We start from the raw sequence: 21,802 nt of genomic DNA, 5'->3' as shown, positions 1-21,802 counted from the left end.
TCAAGCGTTGAACCATGCAGATTTGCATTTTGAGGGTGCTGGCAATGATCCTGCTTGGATCGATAGAAAGCATGAGTTTTACAGCAGCGCATTTCCAATCTCGCTCGTTGAACATTGTGTCACTTTCAGACAGGATAGAAGGCTCCTATCGCTCTTGGGATTTGTACACAACTGGCCAACTAGTAGATGGTCTGCAACAAAAAAGAAACCGTTTTTTATCAAACAGAAATGGAATCATGTCGTCTTTTCTTTGGCAAAAATTTTATCGTTCCATCCTGTACAAATAATTGATCGAATGGACCCAATTCAAATAGTTATAGGGATGTTTCATCACAGGAATCTATTGCGATTGAATTTAAATACTCTGGATTGCATTATAAGAAATTTCCAAGTTGACACAATTAAAAATAAAAATTATAATTAATTTTTAAAAAATAAAGCGGTCCTAGTTAGCAAGCATCCAGATCTTGTCTTTATTCTCTTTTTGTTTTGTGGCTGGAAAAAGTTTTTTTTTTTTTTTTTTTTGTGTAAAACTTAGAAAAATTCATGAGTTGAGGCATATGTAACATAGACTGCTAGCTGGTTTGTGGAAGGTCGGTAAGCATGTTACGAAGAGAGATATTTGTCACCAATCTTGTATACGCCAGATACACGTGTTCCTACGACTCCAAATAAAAGAGAACAACAACATTAAGATAAACGCATTTAAATGAGAGACATCACAAAGAAACATGCTAAAGCAGGGTAATATATTTACATATGTATAAGAAATATCTATGTACACAGAGAAATTATAAATAATACAGAGTGGGTTGTTGAACCACATCAATCAAAACAAGGTTGGTTGGTTGTTTTTGTTTTACGGCATATCAACCCTTTTCAGGTTATTTAATGCCGAATCTAGTTATTTTGAGGAACGATTTTAATATCCGGCACAGTTAGACACAATTAATCCACCGAGAACCACATCACTCTACATAAAAACATAGAAGATATCAATGGATATATACCTGAGAATCAAAACAAGGTTTGGTTTGGTTGTTTTTGTTTTACGGCATATCAACCCTTTTCAGGTTTTTAATGCCGAATCCAAAGATTTTGAAGAAAAAAATTTCTTAATAGAATATATTTGTTGTTTTCAAGTCGTTTTCTATTTAACCCATAGTTGGGACCCTAACAGGTACTACCACTCCGGGTCAGAGTGGACCTGGGAGCAATGTCAATTAAAGAGTGGTTCCACACTCCCCAAAGCCTGCAAGCTGGGGCCTCACCACTGGATATAGTTTAAGGTCATAACCAGGACTGCGTGTGTCTGTATATGTCTATGAACGATCATGTATGAAGTTGAAAGTGTTCATTGCGCGTATTGTTTATTGGTGTGTATGTATATTTGATGTTTGTATGTAGTCATAAGAATTCATTATAGTATTCATTGAATGTCCATTGTGTATGCGGGTGTGGGTGTATGTGAGAGTTCATTAAGGTATACATGTGTATTTATCCTTACCTTTAAAAGGATAACACGTCTGTTGAGGCGTGTGGAAAAATTGAGTGTGTTCACATAGACAGTCAGAGGAGAAAGAGAAAGAGATATGTAGCTAACAGAACAAGAATTAGAACCAACTGTCGGCCAAATTGGAATTCATGCCAAGGGCAGATAACCAGTGCATAATTGAATCACTTTTGTTTGCATGTGTATGCCCTATGTAATAGCATATCAGTTCGAAAAGCGTCTACCCATACATATGATATCTGTATAGAAGGGATCATCCTCCTCGAGATCGCAAAGTCTATTTTGTACTCCGTCAAATCAAGAAAGACAACTCTATGTGGCATTTCCCCACATATTGTAATAATACTCCATCTTAGGGTGTATCTGACTTTTAAAATCTTTCAAACGAGAATAATCGTATACCATTCATTTGGTCCTCAGTCACAGGAGAAGGGGCCTTTCTGACTGGAGTAATTTTTGTTTTTGTCTCCTCCAGAATGCTCCCTTTTTGTGGAGTTGGATATTTCACACATAAAATGAACAAGCTTGTGTTGAACTTTGCCCCTGTGGGGAGCTAAGTAAATAAAAACTCTTTGCTTTGATTATTTTACAGCAATTTAACTGTTTTGGGTTGGGGTGGGGTGAGGCTTATTTAATGCTCTAGTAAAATACCTATTTTAATGTTATTTTACACAAAAAAAAACACTCTACTAACTACAATCACTATCAACAATTTCCCCTACTCTCTATCTGTGCTTAAATCTAAACACAGATTCCATTAAGAAAGCTTTTTTCCAGAACTGCCCCTGGCCGATTACAATATGGTTGCCTTCAAGTCCAATGTAAACAAGTTCTAGTTGAGCCATCCCCATAAATAATCCAAATTCTACCTAATCTACACCATTAACGATATATTAACTACCACCTTACATTCATTAACCCAAGCCTTATCCTCGAGTAGTTCAGGTCTTGATAAGTGATGACTCCCTTGTAAAAACAAAAAACAAAAAAAAATGATTAATGAATCAACTTGTTTTCTCTTTTTTTATGTCATAGTAACCATTTTTGGTTTGTTTAATGTGAAAAGCCCCACCCCATCCCGCCCCGCCCCGCCCCGCCCTGCCCGTCTTATCGGACTAGAAATAATCAGATAAGGTAAAACAGTAATATCTTGACTTTCACGACTTTTGTGAATGCAGGTTTTTTTTCTTGTTTTTGTTTTTTTTTTCTTATTGTTTTCCTTTCTTCCCCCTGTCACTTTTGATAGAAGAATCAATTATTGATTTCCTACTATTGAACTCTCATTGATTATTTCTCAGCATATTCTTTGGCAGATTGTTTATCGTGTTTCAGGAAGTGTCGTCTGATTGGTCGATCGTTGTTTTAGTGTCACATCCTCGTATTTGTATGCGGTTTAGTCCTTTTTGCAATACAAAAATTCTAAAGGAGCTGGAGTTTCACATGTAAATTCTCACCTTACATTCCCTTGCCATTAGACTAGGAGCAAAATGTAGTATCTGTTCTGGATACTACAGTTAATTTTTTTTTTTCTATTCTCGATCAGTGAAGGAGAAATCCTTTTAAAATGAGGCAATTTTTATTTTTTTTCTTCAAGACAAAAGTGATCCTTTTTGTGAAGTTGGATTTTCTTTGCATTAAAAACCGACTTTTTGCATAATTCTACCGTTCTAGGGAGGCAAGTAAAGACTACAGACCCGTCACTCATCATTAGAATTTCCTTTCCTACACACACACACACACACACCTGTACCTCGGACAAAGCAGTCGAGGGGTGGGGCTACAGGCCTGGGTCTTAAAACGAAAGACTATTAATTACTTGCAGCTACATTACATTCCATTCCATATCATTTTTATGCATCAGTAATTGAATAAAAATTGTTAAAAATACTAATTACACACGTTTCATTCAATGTTGAGGGTGCAACCAGCCAAAAAATACATCAAAGAACTTGTTTAGTAAGTAGCAAGAAACAAGTTTGTTCCAAATGTTTGGAATAAACTCGTACAACAAATTCCTGATTAACCAAATAACATTCTATTGATTCACAGCCTAAATTCTTCTGATATTTTTTTGGTTGTTTTTTTTTTTTTTCCAGTTTCTTTCTTCTCAGAATAGTGCTTTACCCATCCAAAATGTTTTTTTTTTTTTTTTTTTAAATTTTTACGAGTGGATGGAGGGTCATCGCTTATAAAGGACGCCTCAACCAAAACTTATTTACTTTAGATTTGAAAACAACTATGCTATAATAAGTTGAAAAGCAGCCCCACAGGTTTGTGTTCCTCACACGGGGAAATTTTAAGAGAGAAACTGTGCTGATAGTAGCGGTCGGCTGTATGAAGGCCTATCTGCAAATCCAGGAGTGTAGTCTCATTTTGGACACATTTTGGGATAAAATAACATGAATCGAAAAGAATTTTTGAAAAATAGTCATTTTTTTTTGGGGGGGGGAGGGGGGTTTACATCGAGAAAGACCCTGCAAAATCAATGTGAGCAGTATTTAGTTCCATTAATAAAGCTAGGGGTATATTTTATAATAGAAGCCCCCCCCCCCCCAAAAAAAAACAACTTAATATTTATACTTGGTGATAGGTTGCCAAAATACTATGTTGGAGCTATATTTTTGCAGTGCTGCAAGGTAAACAGTGGCAAGATGACACAGTCAGAAGGTATTCTACTGCATTTACTACTTTTTGGCTGGGGATTCTCGCGTCGGTTAGATTCCAGGAGAAGTTTTCTTATACTTTCCAGATTGTAATATCTCAGATTCGCAAACGGACATTGTCTATCTTTTTTTTTTTTTTTTTTTTGATTGAGTTAAACAAAATTCCCATCATGCCGTCCTCTCGAGTGTTTGTTGGGCTTTTTCGTATGAAACGAAACTGTTTGAACGCAAACAACAGCTCGACAGCCTGCGGTGTCCACTCTTTCACTGCACCAAAATGAGATTAGTTCTCGGTCAATGGAGGGGGAAACATTTTTATACTGAAAAATTTTAATTTTCAAACAAATTGTGTCACATTTTGTTTTTGTGGGAAAACAAATAAATACTGACAGAAAGTGACAAGCTTACCTGGCCTCTGGCCAGTTTTAAAAGCAACGTTCATTTCTGCTTCTGCATGGCGACTCCTATGATTCTTAAGTTAATTACCAACTCGTTGAATTCATTATCCTCTTTGACCTAATGGTTAGCATGGAAAACTAATTACCCACCTTTCTCTATCTTTTTTTGTTTTAACCACGTGGAAGCCATTCTTAACATCACTTCGTCCTTGTGCCAATGTCCTCCACTCTAGCAACGCTGAGTACCCCTCTTAGTCTAATATATAAAAGGCTACTACCACTTTTTTTTTAAACACCTTTCTCCCCAGGCTGCCTACTTTTTTTTTGGGGGGGGGTCTTCCTTACTCAACACACCCGGGCAACGCCGGGTATCTCCGCTAGTCTAAAAAGAAGGGACAACCACTCATAGTCAAGTCAGAACAGGCACTCATGGAATGGAAGGAGACCACCTTCACTATTCATTTGAAAGGAGATTTTTCGATAAGTAGTTTTCTCAGCATTGGTAAAGATATGGATGGACTGAGTAGTTAGAAAAAAGAAATGAGAGAATATGTCATTTGAGCGTAGAAATAGACAACGAGTGGGTGGAGGAACAATTATGGTTGATGGAGATAAAGGCCGAGCAAGAAAGGGATTCAGAGAATGATCTGCCAATGCCACTACATGACAACTATGATGTTGATCATCGTGACGTCATTCAGGACTTCTCAATTAATCGTTCAGGTTTTGTCAGAGTCTCGGTGAATGACGTGGCCATCCAAACAGATATGTCAGATATGATGTTCCCACCAGATATCAGAAAATCATGTGATTGCCTGCCTTCCATGAAAACTGCAGTTGTTGTTGTTAGCGTGTGTTGGCTAAAATGGCTATTCTAGTTCCCAAACTTGTATGCGAACATTTCTACAAACACATTACTTTTCTAAAGAGAATGCCATTGCTAATGAACCTGATTTTCACCACCTCTTACTAGCAGAAGTTCAAGGACCTCAACAAAAAAGACCCCCAAACCAGCAACCAATGGGAGAAAATAAAAACTTAAATAAAACAAAAATTATTAAGGGTATGAAAAAGTTCATTCTTCTGAAAGAATAATCAACAATTAGAAACAGTTTCTTGCTGTGCAGGAAGAGTTAGATGCCGCAAACACTTTGTACAACATTTAAAATTAAGTTGGCTAGAAAATGTTTGCAAGCTTTTTTTCCCCCACAAATTTACCCATACTTGGATTAATTTTCATAGTTTTCTTCATGTTCGCATTGTTGTCGATTTTCAATGGTTACTTTTTTCTTACCTCGTGTTCTCAGTTATTTTCAGTGAATTGGTTGGTTTCTTTGACTAATCTACTATACTGTGATTTGTTGAAAGTGAGCTTAAATGTTGAGGGTGATTGGAGTCGTGGAGGAGGATTAATCATAGGGATTCACTATATGCTACAGGCAAATGTGAATCAAAATACCCTAAACCCCTGAAAAAAAAAATGACCCCAAAAGTTTTATTTTTCAACTAAATATCCCATAAATAATATCTATGAACACAATTTTAATATGAGAAAAAAGAATAATTCCAAGCGCATAAACGATCATCTACAGAAATCAGCAATATTTCCTCATTTTACCCCAAAATCCCAAATTGTGCAAGTTTTTTTTTTTTTAGGGGGGGGGGGGTGTTAACGACCAAAAATTGACTTTTTTTCAAAGATTCCTTTTTAATCTTACTCAGGACACTAACTGACACCAAAAGAGATTGCACTCATGAATTTGAAGATAGACCTAATTTTTGACCTCCTACATCCTTACCCCTACTTATAGAATTTACATTTTGTTTTAGACGCAGTTAAATAATAAGAAAACTTGCTAGCAGTTGCTGTAGCTAAACGAGTATCTGCTGCAAATGTTTTGAAAAGAGGGAGTGTAGATTGAAGCTCAGTCGAGCATCTGCCGTGAAAATAACAATAGAACAGAAATAGACTTTGCAATGTCTCTTCTGTGAGAAGGAGGCAGTGAGGAATTTACTGTTCTACGTATGCCTGTATACATTTTTACCTGATTTCACTTTATTTGTTTTGTGGTTTCAGATATCGATACGTTTCCTGCAATTCACCGTGAAAAGGCCGAAAGTCCTACGGAGCACAAGAAATCTCGAAAGAGTCAAGACTACAATCACGATCGTGAGATTATCTTTGCTTTTCCCACCATGCAAATGCACTTCAAGACAAAACATTTCCAAGGGGAACACGAACCAACCACGGACGATGGTAAGCACGGAAACCTCTTTTATTTATTGTTTAATTTTTACTCTTTTATTCACTTCAAAAAAGGCATATTGGCGTAAAGTGCTACTATTTGGGATCGTATCTGGCAGGGGACTGTGGACAGTTGAACAGCGAGATGTATGTTCACATTACATTTAAACCTCTCCAGCTTAGTACAGTCAGGGAAGCAGGAAAAAAGGGAACGAATTCCAAACTCTAGCAGTTTGTGGGAAGTAACTATTAGAATAGAAAGCTTTCTAGGGACTTCAACAGTGAAGAGGTAAGATTTTGCTGCTTGTGGGGTTAGTCATGATATTAAATAAAGAAACTTGGAGATCGTGCATACACACAAATTCCAGGTTAACAGAAAACAAAGAAAATACCATGACTGACTTTGACACATATATGGACCTGAGAGAACAAAGAAAATACCATATCAGACTTGTACAGATATATTGACCTCTGATAGAACAAAGAAAGAATTTGTCAAAAGCAAGAGGTTTGGTGAACAAAGGGAGAGAGAAATGTTATGTCATTAGTTCGTCAATCCCAACTTCGCCTTTTTCACCGTCCTTGCTCAATATGTCTGACAACCACTGCAGGCAAAATAATACTTAAATAAAAACAGTTTTGTTATAAAACTGTCTCTATATTTGATTGTCAAACGGCTGGAACAAGCTTAAGTGTATATAATTATTCAGCAGCACACATCTTCGTAGAAGTGCAGCAAACATGATTATACATACGTGAGCAATAAATAAATCGTTACAGAGAGACAGACTATATAACGAGTATGTACATCAAGGGGGCACAAGTACTATAACTTCTTTAAAATACATTCCATGAAAGTACTTATTGAGGTGATGGGACAGAGGCTGAAGCTTGGCCGATAGTGTGGGACCTATTTTATTTTAAACTCTTTTTTGTTCCCTGTCTAAAAAGGGAGAGATTAGTGATAAATGCACCAGCTCAGATGCGGCAACAATACTCTATGCGTGGACGAAAGGTGGCATTGTAGAGATATAGGATACTCTCATGTGTAATATTTTAGCACGGTAAAGGAAGCTTACTTTCTTTGCAGCAGCCTTTGCAATGTCCTCAATGTAGTTGCCTTTGAATGCTAAGGTGAGGAATTAGAATGATGAGCTCTCTGGTAGAATGTTATTTGTCATGTCAGTTGCTGGTTGAGAAGGTGTAATTTTCTAGCATGGTAAAGGGAGCCTACTTTCTTGCAAAGTTTTCAAACTATTTGTTCTGGTTCATGTTGCATTGGAATGTTCAACCGAGGAGCTTAAATGATAAGCTCGCAGGCAAGGGTGTGTTTGTCTTTTATATATGAACGTGTCACGTATCGGTCCCAGCATCTCAGAAAGAGACCAGACTACAGCTGTGAACTATAGGGTTAGGCTATGGCCCCTGCCTCTCGTACTGATATCGGAATCACCCTGTTTGAGGTCCTCCATTTTGGCTTAAAAGCACCCTGTATCCAGTGGAAAATGTTCAACCACCTAAGAATGGGGTAATAAAAAGTTATGATGCGATGGGGTTACAAAACCAACCCAAAATTTTTATGGTAAGTGCTCGATCGGAGTTTCAATGTATGCTCCCTTCTTACCAAACATTCACAACAAACACTCGTCTAGTTACAACCACTGTCAACAATTTCCATTATTCTCTATCTGTGCCTAAAATAAAACACAAATTCCATGAACAAAGTTTCTTTCCTAGAACTGTGGAACTCCATACAGGATTGCTGTTTTCCAGCTGACTACAACATGGTCGTTTTCAAGTCCAATGTAAACAATTTCTTGTTAAGCCATCCTTTTAAATAATCAAATTCTACTCCGTTTCTTAACCCATCATTACAGTTTTGTCTCACTGACCTCCTGACACTCATTAACCCTTATCCTCGAATTGCCTTCAGGCCTTGATATACAGTGGCTCCCTGCAAGAAATTAAAAAAAGAAATAAATGAACATTTGCGAATTTGGAGAAGAGAATTATATGATTCAATATTGCTTTGTCTGCCCTCTACTGCTCAACCACTGCAGCTTGAAATATCTTGCAGAATACAAAGATAATGCAAAGAACTGCATAAAAAAGTGGTAAACTGTTATATAAGCACGTTTTTTGTTTTTTTTTGTTTTTTTGTGTTTTTTTTTACTAAAAAGTCACTGCTTATCAAGGCCCAGAAGCCACTTGAGGACAAAAGTTAAAATATCAGCTGGATAATAAAGTCTACCATGCCAGGATTGGAAACAACCTGTGGATTGGGCAGATTTCTTGAAAGGATTGTTTTATCCACGAAGACGGCTCAACAAGTATTTGTTTACATTAAACTTGAAGACAACCATGTTGTAATTAGCTAAAAAGAGGTTTTGTGATATTTTGTTCCACAGATGGACCGCTCTATGGAAAGAAACTTTGTTCATGCAAGTTCCACTTGATCTTTAGTACAGAGATGAAAAAAAGGAAACTTTTCTGCTGTGATTGTAGCTAGGCAAGTTCTTGCTGTAAATACTTTACAAGCTAGGAGGGGATAAGAGCTCAGTCGAGCATCTACCATGAACATAATAATACAAAAGCTAAAAGCATAATGATACAATAGCTAAAAGCTGCCGGTAAGAGAAGAAATCATCCTCCACTAGATTGCGAAATCAGTATTGTACTTCTCAAATGTGAGAGCAATATTCCATCTATCTGGTTCCTATGCAAGTAGAGAATTGCGTTAGAACTGAAGTACCTTCTGGAGTGATGGAATGATCCAATCATTTTTCTTAGCAACAGATTTTATGTAAGTCTTCCATTTTAAGTCTGCAGTAAAAATCAGACATAGAAGCTTATCAACGGGGTGGAGAAGTAAGAGTCCAAGCATTATTCATAAAAGGAGGGAAGTTTGGTTTTTGGGGCTTTAAAAGTAACACTCCCATCCTCCACATTGATCCACATGAGTGAGTGTGTCAGGAAGCAGTTGGTCATCAGTGCTCTTCGACATGCTGCCATTGATAGTTGTGTGGTCTGTGTCGATATCCATGAATGATCTCGGGATACGATTTCAAAATTCTACAGGGTGAAACGGTAAAAGTGCCATCCTAAAAAAAAAGAAAACAACACTAAAGCTTCATTTTAAAACTTTTATTGAAAAAATCAATTCAGGTAATTTGATTATGTAGGAGAGCTGACATCTATTCAATCACCTCAATCACCGCCTCGATACGGGTCTGGAACTGGGAGCATGCCTTTTCCACAAGTGCCAAAGGGAGCTTGGTGAATATTCGGCAGATGGTGGCGATCAGGCTAGCTTTGGTGTTGTGGGAGGTCATGTTTGTGATGTTCTTGACATGCGACCAAATGGAATAGTCCAGCGAGTTCAGGTCGAAGGAGTGGAGGCAACACTTCTGAAGCCAAGCCTGGATCTCTGAACTAGTGGGTCAATGCTGAGTCCTGCTGCCACACCCGGTGTCTGTCAGCGGTTACATGATTGCACAAAGGGATCACCACACTCTTCAGCACATCCAGGTACACTTTCGTATTGACTTTTGAAGATGTGAGGTGGCATGATATGGTCCTGACTTGAAACCACACCAAAGGCCATAACTGTGTCTGGAAACTTTTTTATCACCCTGGGCATGCCCCTGTTATGTGTGGCAATCCAGGGTTGCATTTTGAGGGTGCTGGCAGTGGTCCTGTTGTCATAACTTGGATCAGTAGAGAGCATGAGTTGTACAGCGGCACATCTCCGATCTCACTCGTTGAACATTGTGTCATTTTCAAACATGATAGAAGGCTCCTATTGCTCTTGCGATTTGTACGCAACTGGCGAACCATTAGATGGTCTGCAACAAAAAAAGAAAACTTGTTTTCATGAAACGGAAATGGAATTATGTCGTCTTTTCTAGGCTGACAATTTTATCATTCCACACTGTGTTCCCAGGTTAAGCACAAAAATTCCCAAGTTGAGGAAAAAGTGAAAAGGTAGGGGGGGAAAAAAACAAAAAGTAAAAATAGTCTAAATTATTTATCTTTATTTCAGAATTTGTGAAACATTATTTTTTTTTTTTAAATTTTTATCTTAGTTGAGATGATCGTAATTCTTGTTTCTTTTTGCTGTTTTGATGAAGTTCATCATGCGAAAAGATAAACACGTGATTAAATTTTTTTTTCGCTCAAAAATGGAGAAAAATGATTTAACTGATAACTGGAACCAAATTACCATTTCCAATTAACTATAAAAATCGTTGAAAGAGTTTCCGCGCCAATCCACTCCTCCAAGCTTATTAAATTCTTCAATATAATATTTCCGGCTGGACAAAAATCAATCGCGTTTGTTTTAATCTCTAAGAAATGTATCTCATACTTGATAAAATCAACTGAGATTTTTTAGTGTTTGACATTTCCTTTATATTTAGATATGTTTCTTTATATATAGATATATTTCTCTGTATTTAGAGTTGTTTCTTTATATTATAGATGTTTCTTTGTATTTAGGGTTCTTTATTCTTATTCAAATATGTTTCTTTTTATTTAGTTATGTTTTTTGTACTTAGATATGTTTCTTTATATTTAAAGATGTTTCTTTGTATTTATAGACGTTTATTTATATTTGGAGATGTTATTTGTATTCAGAAATGTTTTTTTGAATTCAGAAATGTTTCTTTTTGTTCAGAAATGTTTCATTTTATACAGAAATGTTTCTTTGTATTTAGATATGTTTCTTTGTATTTAAAGATGTTTCTTTGTATTTAAAGATGTTTTTTTGTATTTAAAGATATTTTTTGTATTTACAGATGTTTCTTTATATTTAGAGATGATTCTTTGTATTCAAAGACGTGTTGCTGTTATAGATTTGACTTTTAAGAAAAAAAATCAATTTAATTTAAAGAAAAAAATTTAATTTAAAGAAAAAAAAATTAATTTAATTTAAAGAAAAAAAAATTAATTTAATTTAAAGAAAAAAATAAATTCAATTTAAAGAAAAAAAATTTAATTTAAAGAAGAAAAAAAAATTAATTTAAAGAAGAAAAAAATTTAATTTAAAGAAAAAAAAATTTAATTAAAAAAAAAAATATAAATTTTCTTTTTCAAATAAAAAAAAATATTTTCAAAATTGAATCCGTTTCTCTACACAAAAAAAAAAACATTTAGAGAAAACTGCTAAAACTTTGAACAAGAAATAAAACAGTATTGCAAAACAAATCGATTTGTTATAGCTTCAATCTGAAGTACAGGGATGGAAAATGTGACTTCATTCATTGAAAGAATGGATTGAACATTTTTAGGATTAACAGATGTAGAACAGTTGAGATAGCAGGTCCAGTTCATGGAGGAAGGCCAAGGAAAAGGATGAAGGGATGGAAATAGACTTAAGAGAAAGAAGAAGAAATAAAGATCTGGACATAGATAAGTTAGTTTTGAAGTAAATTTCTTAAAGCCATCCAACACATGCCAGCATATAAAAAACAAGATATTAAATTGAATAGGATGATGATGATTCATCCCTATTCGTGAGGAGCAATCACTTTGCAGAATATTCACTGATGAAAATTGATTTTGTTTCTGACTGTTAAGTTTTGAGACATTGTGTTGAACAAAGATGGCGGCGTAGTTCAGATCAGTAACCAAGATGGCGACCAAGAATCAAATGCGGTCTGTGGCATAGTTAACCTCTTAAGTTCTGAGATATTGTGTTGAACAAAGATGGCAGCGTAGTTCAGATCAGTAACCAAGATGGCGACCAAGAATCAAATGCCGTCCGTGGCATAGTTAACCTCTTAAGTTCTGAGATATTGCGTTGAACAAAGATGGCGGCGTAGTTCAGATCAGTAACCAAGATGGCAGCCAAGAATTAAATGCGGTCCGTGATGTAGTAAACAGCGAACTGATTGAATCCAAAATTCGACAATTTTTATAATAATTTTGGGACGTTTTCATTGGTTGTTTAGCACCCGGAAGAAAAACATAAAATTAAAAAAAGATCTATTGTAATAAAACTGAAATTTCTGTATTTTCTTTTGCATTTCAGAAAAAAAGCCAATTGTCGAATGCAGCTTCATAACAGAGTTTGAAGATCACATTTCTGTGGCGATGGACGCAGAAGTGATTTGGTTTCTACACGATTTGGTTTCATCGTATATCAAAGAGAAAGACCGAAGTAAGTTCGAGCTTATATATTATTTTCAGTGCAATGTGCATGGTCAACGTTAATTATTATAAATGATATGATTGGTTGTTCCGAGTTCAAATCTAACAGATCCATTTACGTAGTAATATTTTTGCTTCCTAACCTCTACACTATTATTGTTTCAAAATATAAGGTATAATCATATTGACATACCGGTTCTCATCAGATCACCAAAGTTAAGCAATGTGGAGCCTGGCTAGTATCAGATGGGTGACCATCTGGAAATTCTAGGTGCTATATGTGCTTTCCGCTTATCTCGGCATTATTTCCAGTCGTTCTGAACCTCCACTTGCCACTGATATTCAACAATGTCGACTCGTGAGAGGTGTGGTTGGAGATTGCGCAACTCCTGCCACACAAAAAAAAATTCACGCGCAGGCACCCTTACAGTGGGTATCCATAGTCTGTCAAGACTGGAGGAAGCCTTATTGTTGTTTCAACTGCTTCAAACTCTTGTGCTCTCTATACTTCACTTTCTATAACAATCAATCGCTCTTTTGACTTTTTCTGACTTTTTGGTCTTTTTCTTTTACATGAGAATTTTCAGTAGTCCCTATGCTACAATTGAACTGGATTTCCTAAAACCTTTTCTGGTTTAGATAATCCGACCTAATCTTAATTCCTTTCAAAAGAATAATTTAGGGGGATATTGGATTCTTTGTGTGAGTGAGTTTTATGTTTTAAACGGGGGGGGGGAGGAAAAGAAAAACCCCAAAACGTACTCCACTCATTATGGGAGCTTTTTATTTTTCACTTATCTTTCTTTTACAATAGACTGAGGTACAAAAAAGTGGTAAAAAAAACCCAAATATATAACAAATGTTATCAAAGGCAAGATAAGCTACTCTTCTACCTATCTGGAAAAGTTTTTTTTTTTTATTTTACTTTTATAAACGTTTATTGGTCCCCCAATTTATTGGAGAGAGACCTATGTTTTCAGTGGCGTCCGTTAGTCTGAACGATTGCCAGATAACCATCCATTAGTTTTTCCTAGAAATTTTGCCACAAATTGTATTTCATTAAATAGATGTGCACAGTAAAAAAATTTTTTTTTTGCAAAAATTCCTGTTGTGTCCTCAGAAGCTCAAAAGAGGTAAAAAAAATGGCCAAAAATGATACGTTTACCGCATAATTTTTGCTTCATCCATTAGATTTTTCTGAAACATGACTAAAATGTGGAGTCCATTGTTCTTAATCTAAATCCAGTATGGGTGACCCTCGCAAAATTCTGGTTCGTGTCTCCAAGGACTTTTAGTACTAAAAATGCCTCTTTGTGGCTTTTTTTTCATATTTCTCAACAAAAACTTGATATGTCTGACTATATAGTAGTATTTTCATGGTGATTAACTCAAATAATACATGTGTTAAGGCCTGAAACTGCACCATATCCATTTATACCGGGATTCGGCATCCTCAGAGGCCCAAAGAGATCAAAAATGCCCCCAAAATGGCCAAAATGACACTTTTTGCCCTATAGCGTTTGATCCAACCATTAGATTTCCTGAAACTTGCCAAAATGTTGAGGCCATTGTTGTTAATTTAAATTTAGTATAAGTGACCCTGGCATAATTCTGATTCGCATCCATCTGAGAGTTTAAGGGCTAAAAAAAGTGCCTTTTTGGAAGTTCTTTTCATATTACTCAAAAACTTGATATGTATGTCTGTATAGTGGTTTTCCATGGTGCTGAATTCAAATATACATGTCTTAAGGCGTGAAACTGCACCGTTTGTCCATTTTCATTGGATTCAGCGTTCGCAGGAACTCACAAAGGGTCACAAATGGCTCAAAATTGCAAAAAAATGACACTTTTACCCCATAAGTTTTGTCCCCATCTATTAGATTTTTCTGAAACTTGGTGAAAATGTGAAGGCAACGTTGGCCCTTCACATTTTCACACATTTCTTCACTATTTTTGTGGCATCATCTACGATGCAACACCAGAGGAGGACCACGCACACGCACACGCAGCTTGTTCTATAATCTTTCGATTTTTTTCTGACTTTTTTTTTTAATCTTTTTCTTTCTGACTTTTTAATCTTTTTCTTTCTGACTTTTTAATCTTTTTCTTTCTGACTTTTAATCTTTTCTTTCTGGCTTTTTAATCTTTTCTTCTGACTTTTTAAAAATCTTTTTCTTTCTGACTTTTTCATCTTTTTCTTTCTGACTTTTTCATCTTTTTCTTTCTGACTTTTTAATCTTTTTCTTTCTGACTTTTTAATCTTTTTTCTTTCTGACTTTTTAATCTTTTTCTTTCTGACTTTTTAATCTTTTTCTTTCTGACTTTTTAATCTTTTTCTTTCTGACTTTTTCATCTTTTTCTTTCTGACTTTTTAAAAATCTTTTTCTTTCTGGCTTTTTTTATCTTTTTCTTTCTGACTTTTTAATCTTTTTCTTTCTGGCTTTTTTATCTTTTTCTTTCTGACTTTTTAAAAATCTTTTTCTTTCTGACTTTTTTATCTTTTTGCTCTCTATTTTTTTTCTGACCTTTTTGATCTTTCTATTTCTTATTTTCTACCTTTTTTCTACTTTTGAACATTTAATCATTTTATTTTACAACATATAATTTTAATGCTGCACTTTTGAAATTAGGAAACACATTTTGTTATTAAAGTGAATTTTTCTTTCCTTTTTTTTTTTTTTTTTAAATAAATATTAGATTGAAGAGTAAATTTCTTGACTGCTAAAGAATGTGTCACGATGCTTGATTGATTTTTGTTTAAGTAAAAACATTTTTTAAAAAATCTTTCTTTTTCTGCTGATACACACGTTTTGCTTCTAGTTCAAAGAGTAATAGTGGCATAAAGTCTCCAGAGGTGGAGCGGAAAAAGCTTACCGATCCGACAGCAGCTCTCAAACAAGATTGGCGCCAGTTTGAAATGCAAGACTTGGAACTTGGAACCTACAGTTCGGTATGTAGATAATTCAATTTTACATGTGTGACTTACATCTCTTATAACTTGTCGTGGTTTATGTAGAACACAGATTCCAATATTGTCCGACTGAGATCAAATCTATGGTCCTCTCTCATCAATCTTTCACAAAAAGAACACTCGTTTAGTTAAATCACTAGCATAAATTCCCCACTCTCTATATTTTGCCTAAACCTTAAACATGGATTCCATGAACAAAGCTTCCTTCCCTAGAACTGCCCGTTGGAACTCTGTTCTGCTGATCTGATTTCCAGCTGACTACAATATCATTATTTTCAAATCCAATGAAAACAAATTCTTCTCCAGCTGTTCTCATAAATAATCTAATTATACCAAATTGCTTTACGAAAGATTATCACGCAACTGATACTGATAATTACTAACAATTACTACGATATTATATTATTCCATTGATTACTGTACATGCAATAAACTTATCCCGAGTGCTTCCGGACCTTGATAAGTGGTGAGTACCTTGTAAAAAAAAAAAAAAAAAAAAAAAAAAAACTGTCCCTATAACTACATTACACACAGTAACCGTTATCCTCGAATGGTCTCCGGTCCTTGATATGTGGTGACCCCCTTTGTAAAAAAAAAAAAAAAAAAAAACATACTCCCCTTTATTGGGGATGTAATAAATATTTGAGGGTGATGAAAGGCTAGGTGAGACAAAAGATTAAAGAAAAACTATTATTTAACTGTTTTAGAAAGTTAAATGTATATTTTTTACTATAGTGAGGGTGCCACTTGGGGATAAAGGTTAATGAGTGTCAGATGGCCTGTGAGACAATGCTATGATGATTTGTATTGGTGAAACTTGGGTAGTATTTGTTTAAAAGAATGGCTCCACTGTTTAGATTAGACATGCTAACAGCCATGCTGTAGCCAGCTGGGAAGCAACCACGTGGTATTGTGTTCTGTAGACAGGTAGTTCTGCAAAAGAAACTTTGCTCATGGAAGTTTTGTTTAGTTTTAGGCACAGATAGATAATAAGGGAACCTTCGGCGATTGTTGTAGAAAGACTAGCGTCCTCTATAGAAAAGGGAAGCATTAATAGAAGCTCTGTTGAATACCTACCATGAAAATAGACTTGCTATGTCTCTTCTGTGAGAAAGAGAAATGAGGATGGAGAAGAGGGGATTTGCCCACTGATTTCGAATCCAGTTTAGTACTATTTCAAGGTAGGAAAGGTACTCTTTGGAGCTCCTCCCCAGATGTGGCAATAGTACTTCATCGTAGTACATATTTCGTTCTTGTACAGGTAGAGGATTGCATCAGGAGTGATGTACTTTCTGGAGTATTGGAATGATCTAATCATTTTGCCAGTGACATTAGATATCCGCTGTAAGTTAATCTTTCTTTGCTCTATCATAATTTTCATGGTAGGTACTCGACTGAGTTCGATCTTGTTCAGCCCCTGCAAAAATCTTTGTTTTACTTTTAATAGTTTATAAGATTACTAAAGCTTCTAATTTAATATGATATAGTTCATTAAAAAAGGAAAACATTTTATATAAAACAGTTGTTTCTGCCCATTTTTTAAATATACACATTAAAGAGAAAATCAACTGTTAAAGAACAAATTTTACGAATGATTCACTTAAAGACTTCATCAATGCATAACACTACAGTTTGATTAAGAAAAAAAACAGGCGTGTCCAATATTCACCTATAATATAAGTCTCAGCCATTCGTGTGTGTGTTTGTATGTCTGCTAAAAATTTTTTGTCATACCCATTGAACAGAAACAAACCTAGTATCATTAGAAAGAGCAATCTCTCAGACACACAATATCGAAAAATTAGAAATAATCAAGAATTATTTCATGTAAAAATGTCTTTTGTTTGAAGGGGGTGGGTTCAGGTAAAAACATTCGTTTTGATGATGCTAATTGCACATGCATGAAAGGTCGATTCATTGTTTTGTTTTAAAAAGCTAAATTTGCAATGTGATAACATCTGTGTTATCGTGGTTCGATCGGTAACGTGTTCACTTACAAACTTAAAATATGCAAGTTCGTGCCCAGCATGCAGTTTTTTTTTGTTTTTTTTTGCTAACAAAATTTTGCTTTCGATTTTGCTTCTGACTGATGACAATAAAGTCCTGTTTTTTTTTGTTTTTTTGTCTTTTGTTTGTTTTTATTTTGTTTATTGTTTGACTCTATTGTTAGAATTATTTCTACTCAAACTTTGTAAGGTAATTTGCATAAAGCCACTTATGCAAATTACCCACTATTACTTGGAGTTGCTTGCAACAATAAAAAAGAAAAAAAGATTAACAGCGAGCACTTCTCAGAAATTACTCTCTTTTTCTGCAACAAACAGAAACTCCTCAAGAACAACTGTTTTGGAAACTTTAACCTTTACTTGTAAATATACGTTATTTTAAATACAAGAATTTTATTGTGTTATTCTTTCTCAAAATTAACCAAGTTGTTCGGATAACAAGGAACTAAGAGAGGTGGTTTGGAAATAAAAAAAAAATATCTAACACTATAAATTAAAATATTACGTACGGGCAATTTAATGGCTACTTCCATAGGGGGGGGCATGCTTTTTAACGCCAGTTAATCATAATAATTTTTTTAATTTACATGTACTTTTTTATTGCATTTGAAAGATTATAGTTTAAAGTTAATTTCTCCAAGAAAAAATAGCGTGTGAAATAAAAAATACATGGAATAATTTTATCTCAAATCTGAAAAACCGTATAAAATCATTATGCGCTTACATTTTTCTGGAATTATTTCCAAGTTAAGTATTAAGTTAAAGTCTTAAGATAATGAATTAATACAATAAATGTACTTAACTTTTGCTAAAAAAGTAATAATTATCCAAAAATGTATCACTGCTTGAAACGAGACTGGTTTATTGCATCAAAAAAAAAATAAAATGGCGGCAATATTCAAATATGTATGGAAGGACAAATTAGATATAATTTATGTTTTTATTTAACATTATTCTGGCATACCGAGCGACTTTTTTTTTTTTTTGAGTCGCAAACCCTTCTTCCTTCATTTAAAAGTTAATTAAATTCATTAATTATACTAGTGACAATTTATTCTTTGAAAAAAAAAAAAGTTAGCACCATTATTTATTAATATTAATACAGAATTACAATTAGTTAAGAAAAAAATTTATAGTCATTGAAAAAATTACACACTAAAAAAATACAGACTTACGTTAAAATTTATCATAATGTTTAAGTGAAATTCAAAGTTCATAAACACAAACAGGCATGTAGTTGAAAAGAGGAGGAGGGTGTGCAAAACGGACTGGTATTCTTTTCAACTCTGCGCATCCGTACTTACCGACATGGAACGTGCGTATAATTTTTGCCATTTTTTAATTAAATTATTTTTCTATGTTCCTGTTTTTCGATTTAATTTTTTTTACTTTATTTTCCAAGATTATATGAACATTATTTTACTTTGGTAATTATACGTTCTTGCGTGCAATGGAAATATAAGAATCTTACATGTAAAGATTACGTTAAAAATGGAAGCGTAAAAAAAAAAAGTAGAAATAATTTTCGCAATTATAATTTTTTTGTGTTAAAATATTAAATAAACAATCCTTAATTCAATGATAATATTGGTAGTTTGAGAAATTAATTTTTCTTTGAGTTATATCGAATTCGTTAATACGGACTTCAGGGGCTTTTTCCGTATATATGTGTGTATATATATATATATATATATATATATATATATATATATATATATATATATATATATATATATATATATATACATACCTGTATACATATATATGCACACGCACACATATATATACACACACACACACACACATGTATATATATATATGTATATATATACACACACACACACGCACACACACATCTTCTTTCTTGCTCGTCTGTCGAAGTCGACGATGACCAAGGTATCAATCAGTTCGACTTCGGGGGTTGGTGGGTCCTGAGATGGCTGATGAGGCCAATCCGTGCTCGGCAGACTCTTCCACACTCCGAACACGTGAAGGCGGTATTGGCAGGCTGTGAACCGGCAGCTCTCTCCTTCCTCCTCTTGCGCTTCTGCTGGTCGTGGGTCATGCGTTGATCCTCTGCCCTGTCAGCTCCTAGGCTGATGGCGCAACGCCAGGCAGAACGTTCCGCAGCGCGACTCTCCTAAGACTGGGGGTTGATGTCAAAGTCTTTGAGGGAGGTTTTCAGGCAGTCTTTATATCGTTTCTTTTGGCCTCCTGCAGTCTGCTTTCCCTGGCTGAGTTCCCCATAGAAAAGTTGTTTGGGGATTCGGCTGTCATGCATGCGATAGACATGGCCTGCCCACCGGAGCTGGGTTTTGCGGATCATGGTGGTGATGGTATGGAGCCTCGCACGCTTCAAGACTTCCGTGTCAGGAATTCTGTCTTGCCAGCGGATGTTGAGAAGATTACGGAGGCATCTGAGGTGGGAGCCATTCAGCTGTTTTTCATGTCTTTTATATGGCATCCAAGTTTCACAGGCGTAGAGTAGGGTTGTCAGGATGACTGCTCGGTATACTTTCAGTTTGGTTGCGAGTGTAATGCCTCTCCTCTTCCACACATTGTCTCTAAGTCTTCCAAATGCACTGCTCACTGTGGAGGTCTTAAGGTTAACCTCAATGTCAATGTTGGCGGTGCGGGAGAGGGTGCTGCCAAGGTAGGTGAATTGCTCCACAGCATGGATCTTCTGCCCTTTGACAGTGATGCCGGGTTCATGGTATGCATCCCCTGGGGCGGGTTGATACATAACTTCTGTCTTCTTTGTATTGATGGTGAGACCAAAGTTGTCACACCTGGTGGAGAATCCATCCATTTGACGTTGCATCTCTATCTCATTTGGGGCATTAAGGGCGCAGTCATCGGCAAAGAGAAGATCTCTGATGATGGTTTCCCTCACTCTCGTGACTGCCTGCATTTGTCTGATGTTAAACAATTTCCTGTTACATCTGTACTTGATGTCAATGCCAGAGTGACTGTTATTGAAAGCGTCCTGGAGCATGGCAGAGAAAACCATGCTGAAGTGTGTCGGGGCTAAGACACAGCCCTGCTTGACTCCGTTGGTCACAGGGAAGGGCTCTGAGGGGTCGCCGTCATTCAGGACACGGGCGGTCATGCCCTCGTGGAACTGCCTGACAATGACGATGAACCTGTCTGGACAACCAAATTTTTCCATGATCCACCAGAGGCCATTTTGGCAAACAGTGTCGAAGGCCTTATTCAGGTCGACGTACGTGGTGTAGAGGCCCCGGTGCTGCTCGACACACTTCTCCTGCAGTTGGCGTGCAGCAAAGATCATATCAGTCGTCCCGCGGCCCGCTCGAAAGCCTCACTGGCTCTCGGGAAGACAACCATCTTCAAGGTGCACCAGCAGGCGGTTGAGAAGGATGCGGGCTAGGATTTTCCCAGCGATGGAGAGAAGGGATATGGTTGTCACATGACTGACGATTTCCCTTGCGTTTGTAAATGTGAACAATAGTAGCATCACGAAAATCATGGGATAGTTCTTCACTCTCCCACATGGATTGGAAGAGTTCTGTCAGTCTTACAAGCAGTGTAGGTCCACCAGCTGGAATTGAGTCGGGGCCAGGGGCCTTCCCAGAGGAAAGTTGCTTGATGGCTTTGCTTACTTCCTCTGACGAGGATGGGATGTCGAGCTCCTCGTTGATAGGCTCCTGGCATAGTCAGTCGATGGCTTCATCGCTGATGGAAGATGTCCGGTTTAGCACGCTGTTAAAATGTTCTGCCCATCTATCAAGGATCTGCTTTTTGTCATTCAAGAGAGTTGTTCCATCAAAGCTAAGCAGGGGGGGAAGAGCTAGAGGACTGGGGACCGTAGACAGCCCTCAGCGCATCGTAAAAC

At 36.1% G+C, this 21,802-nt stretch overlaps 1 protein-coding gene and 1 pseudogene across 1 annotated transcript in view; both read left to right on the top strand.

Moving 5' to 3' along the window:
* LOC145259303 (bridge-like lipid transfer protein family member 1) overlaps positions 1-21,802 on the top strand; it is a 454,810-nt gene that overhangs the window by 417,900 nt on the left and 15,108 nt on the right. The window contains 4 exon segments of the mRNA XM_080117188.1: positions 6,652-6,831; positions 12,851-12,983; positions 15,790-15,886; positions 15,888-15,919. Of these exon segments, the coding sequence (XP_079973314.1) occupies positions 6,652-6,831; positions 12,851-12,983; positions 15,790-15,886; positions 15,888-15,919 (442 nt within the window).
* LOC145259322 (5S ribosomal RNA) lies at positions 13,136-13,252 on the top strand (annotated as a pseudogene).

Source organism: Euprymna scolopes, chromosome 34, assembly GCF_053919585.1.
Source record: "Euprymna scolopes isolate OS-2025 chromosome 34, ASM5391958v1, whole genome shotgun sequence".
Taxonomy (NCBI): Eukaryota; Metazoa; Mollusca; class Cephalopoda; order Sepiida; family Sepiolidae; genus Euprymna; species Euprymna scolopes.
Note: the sequence above shows the minus strand (reverse complement) of the source record. Positions and strands in the feature narration are given on the sequence as shown.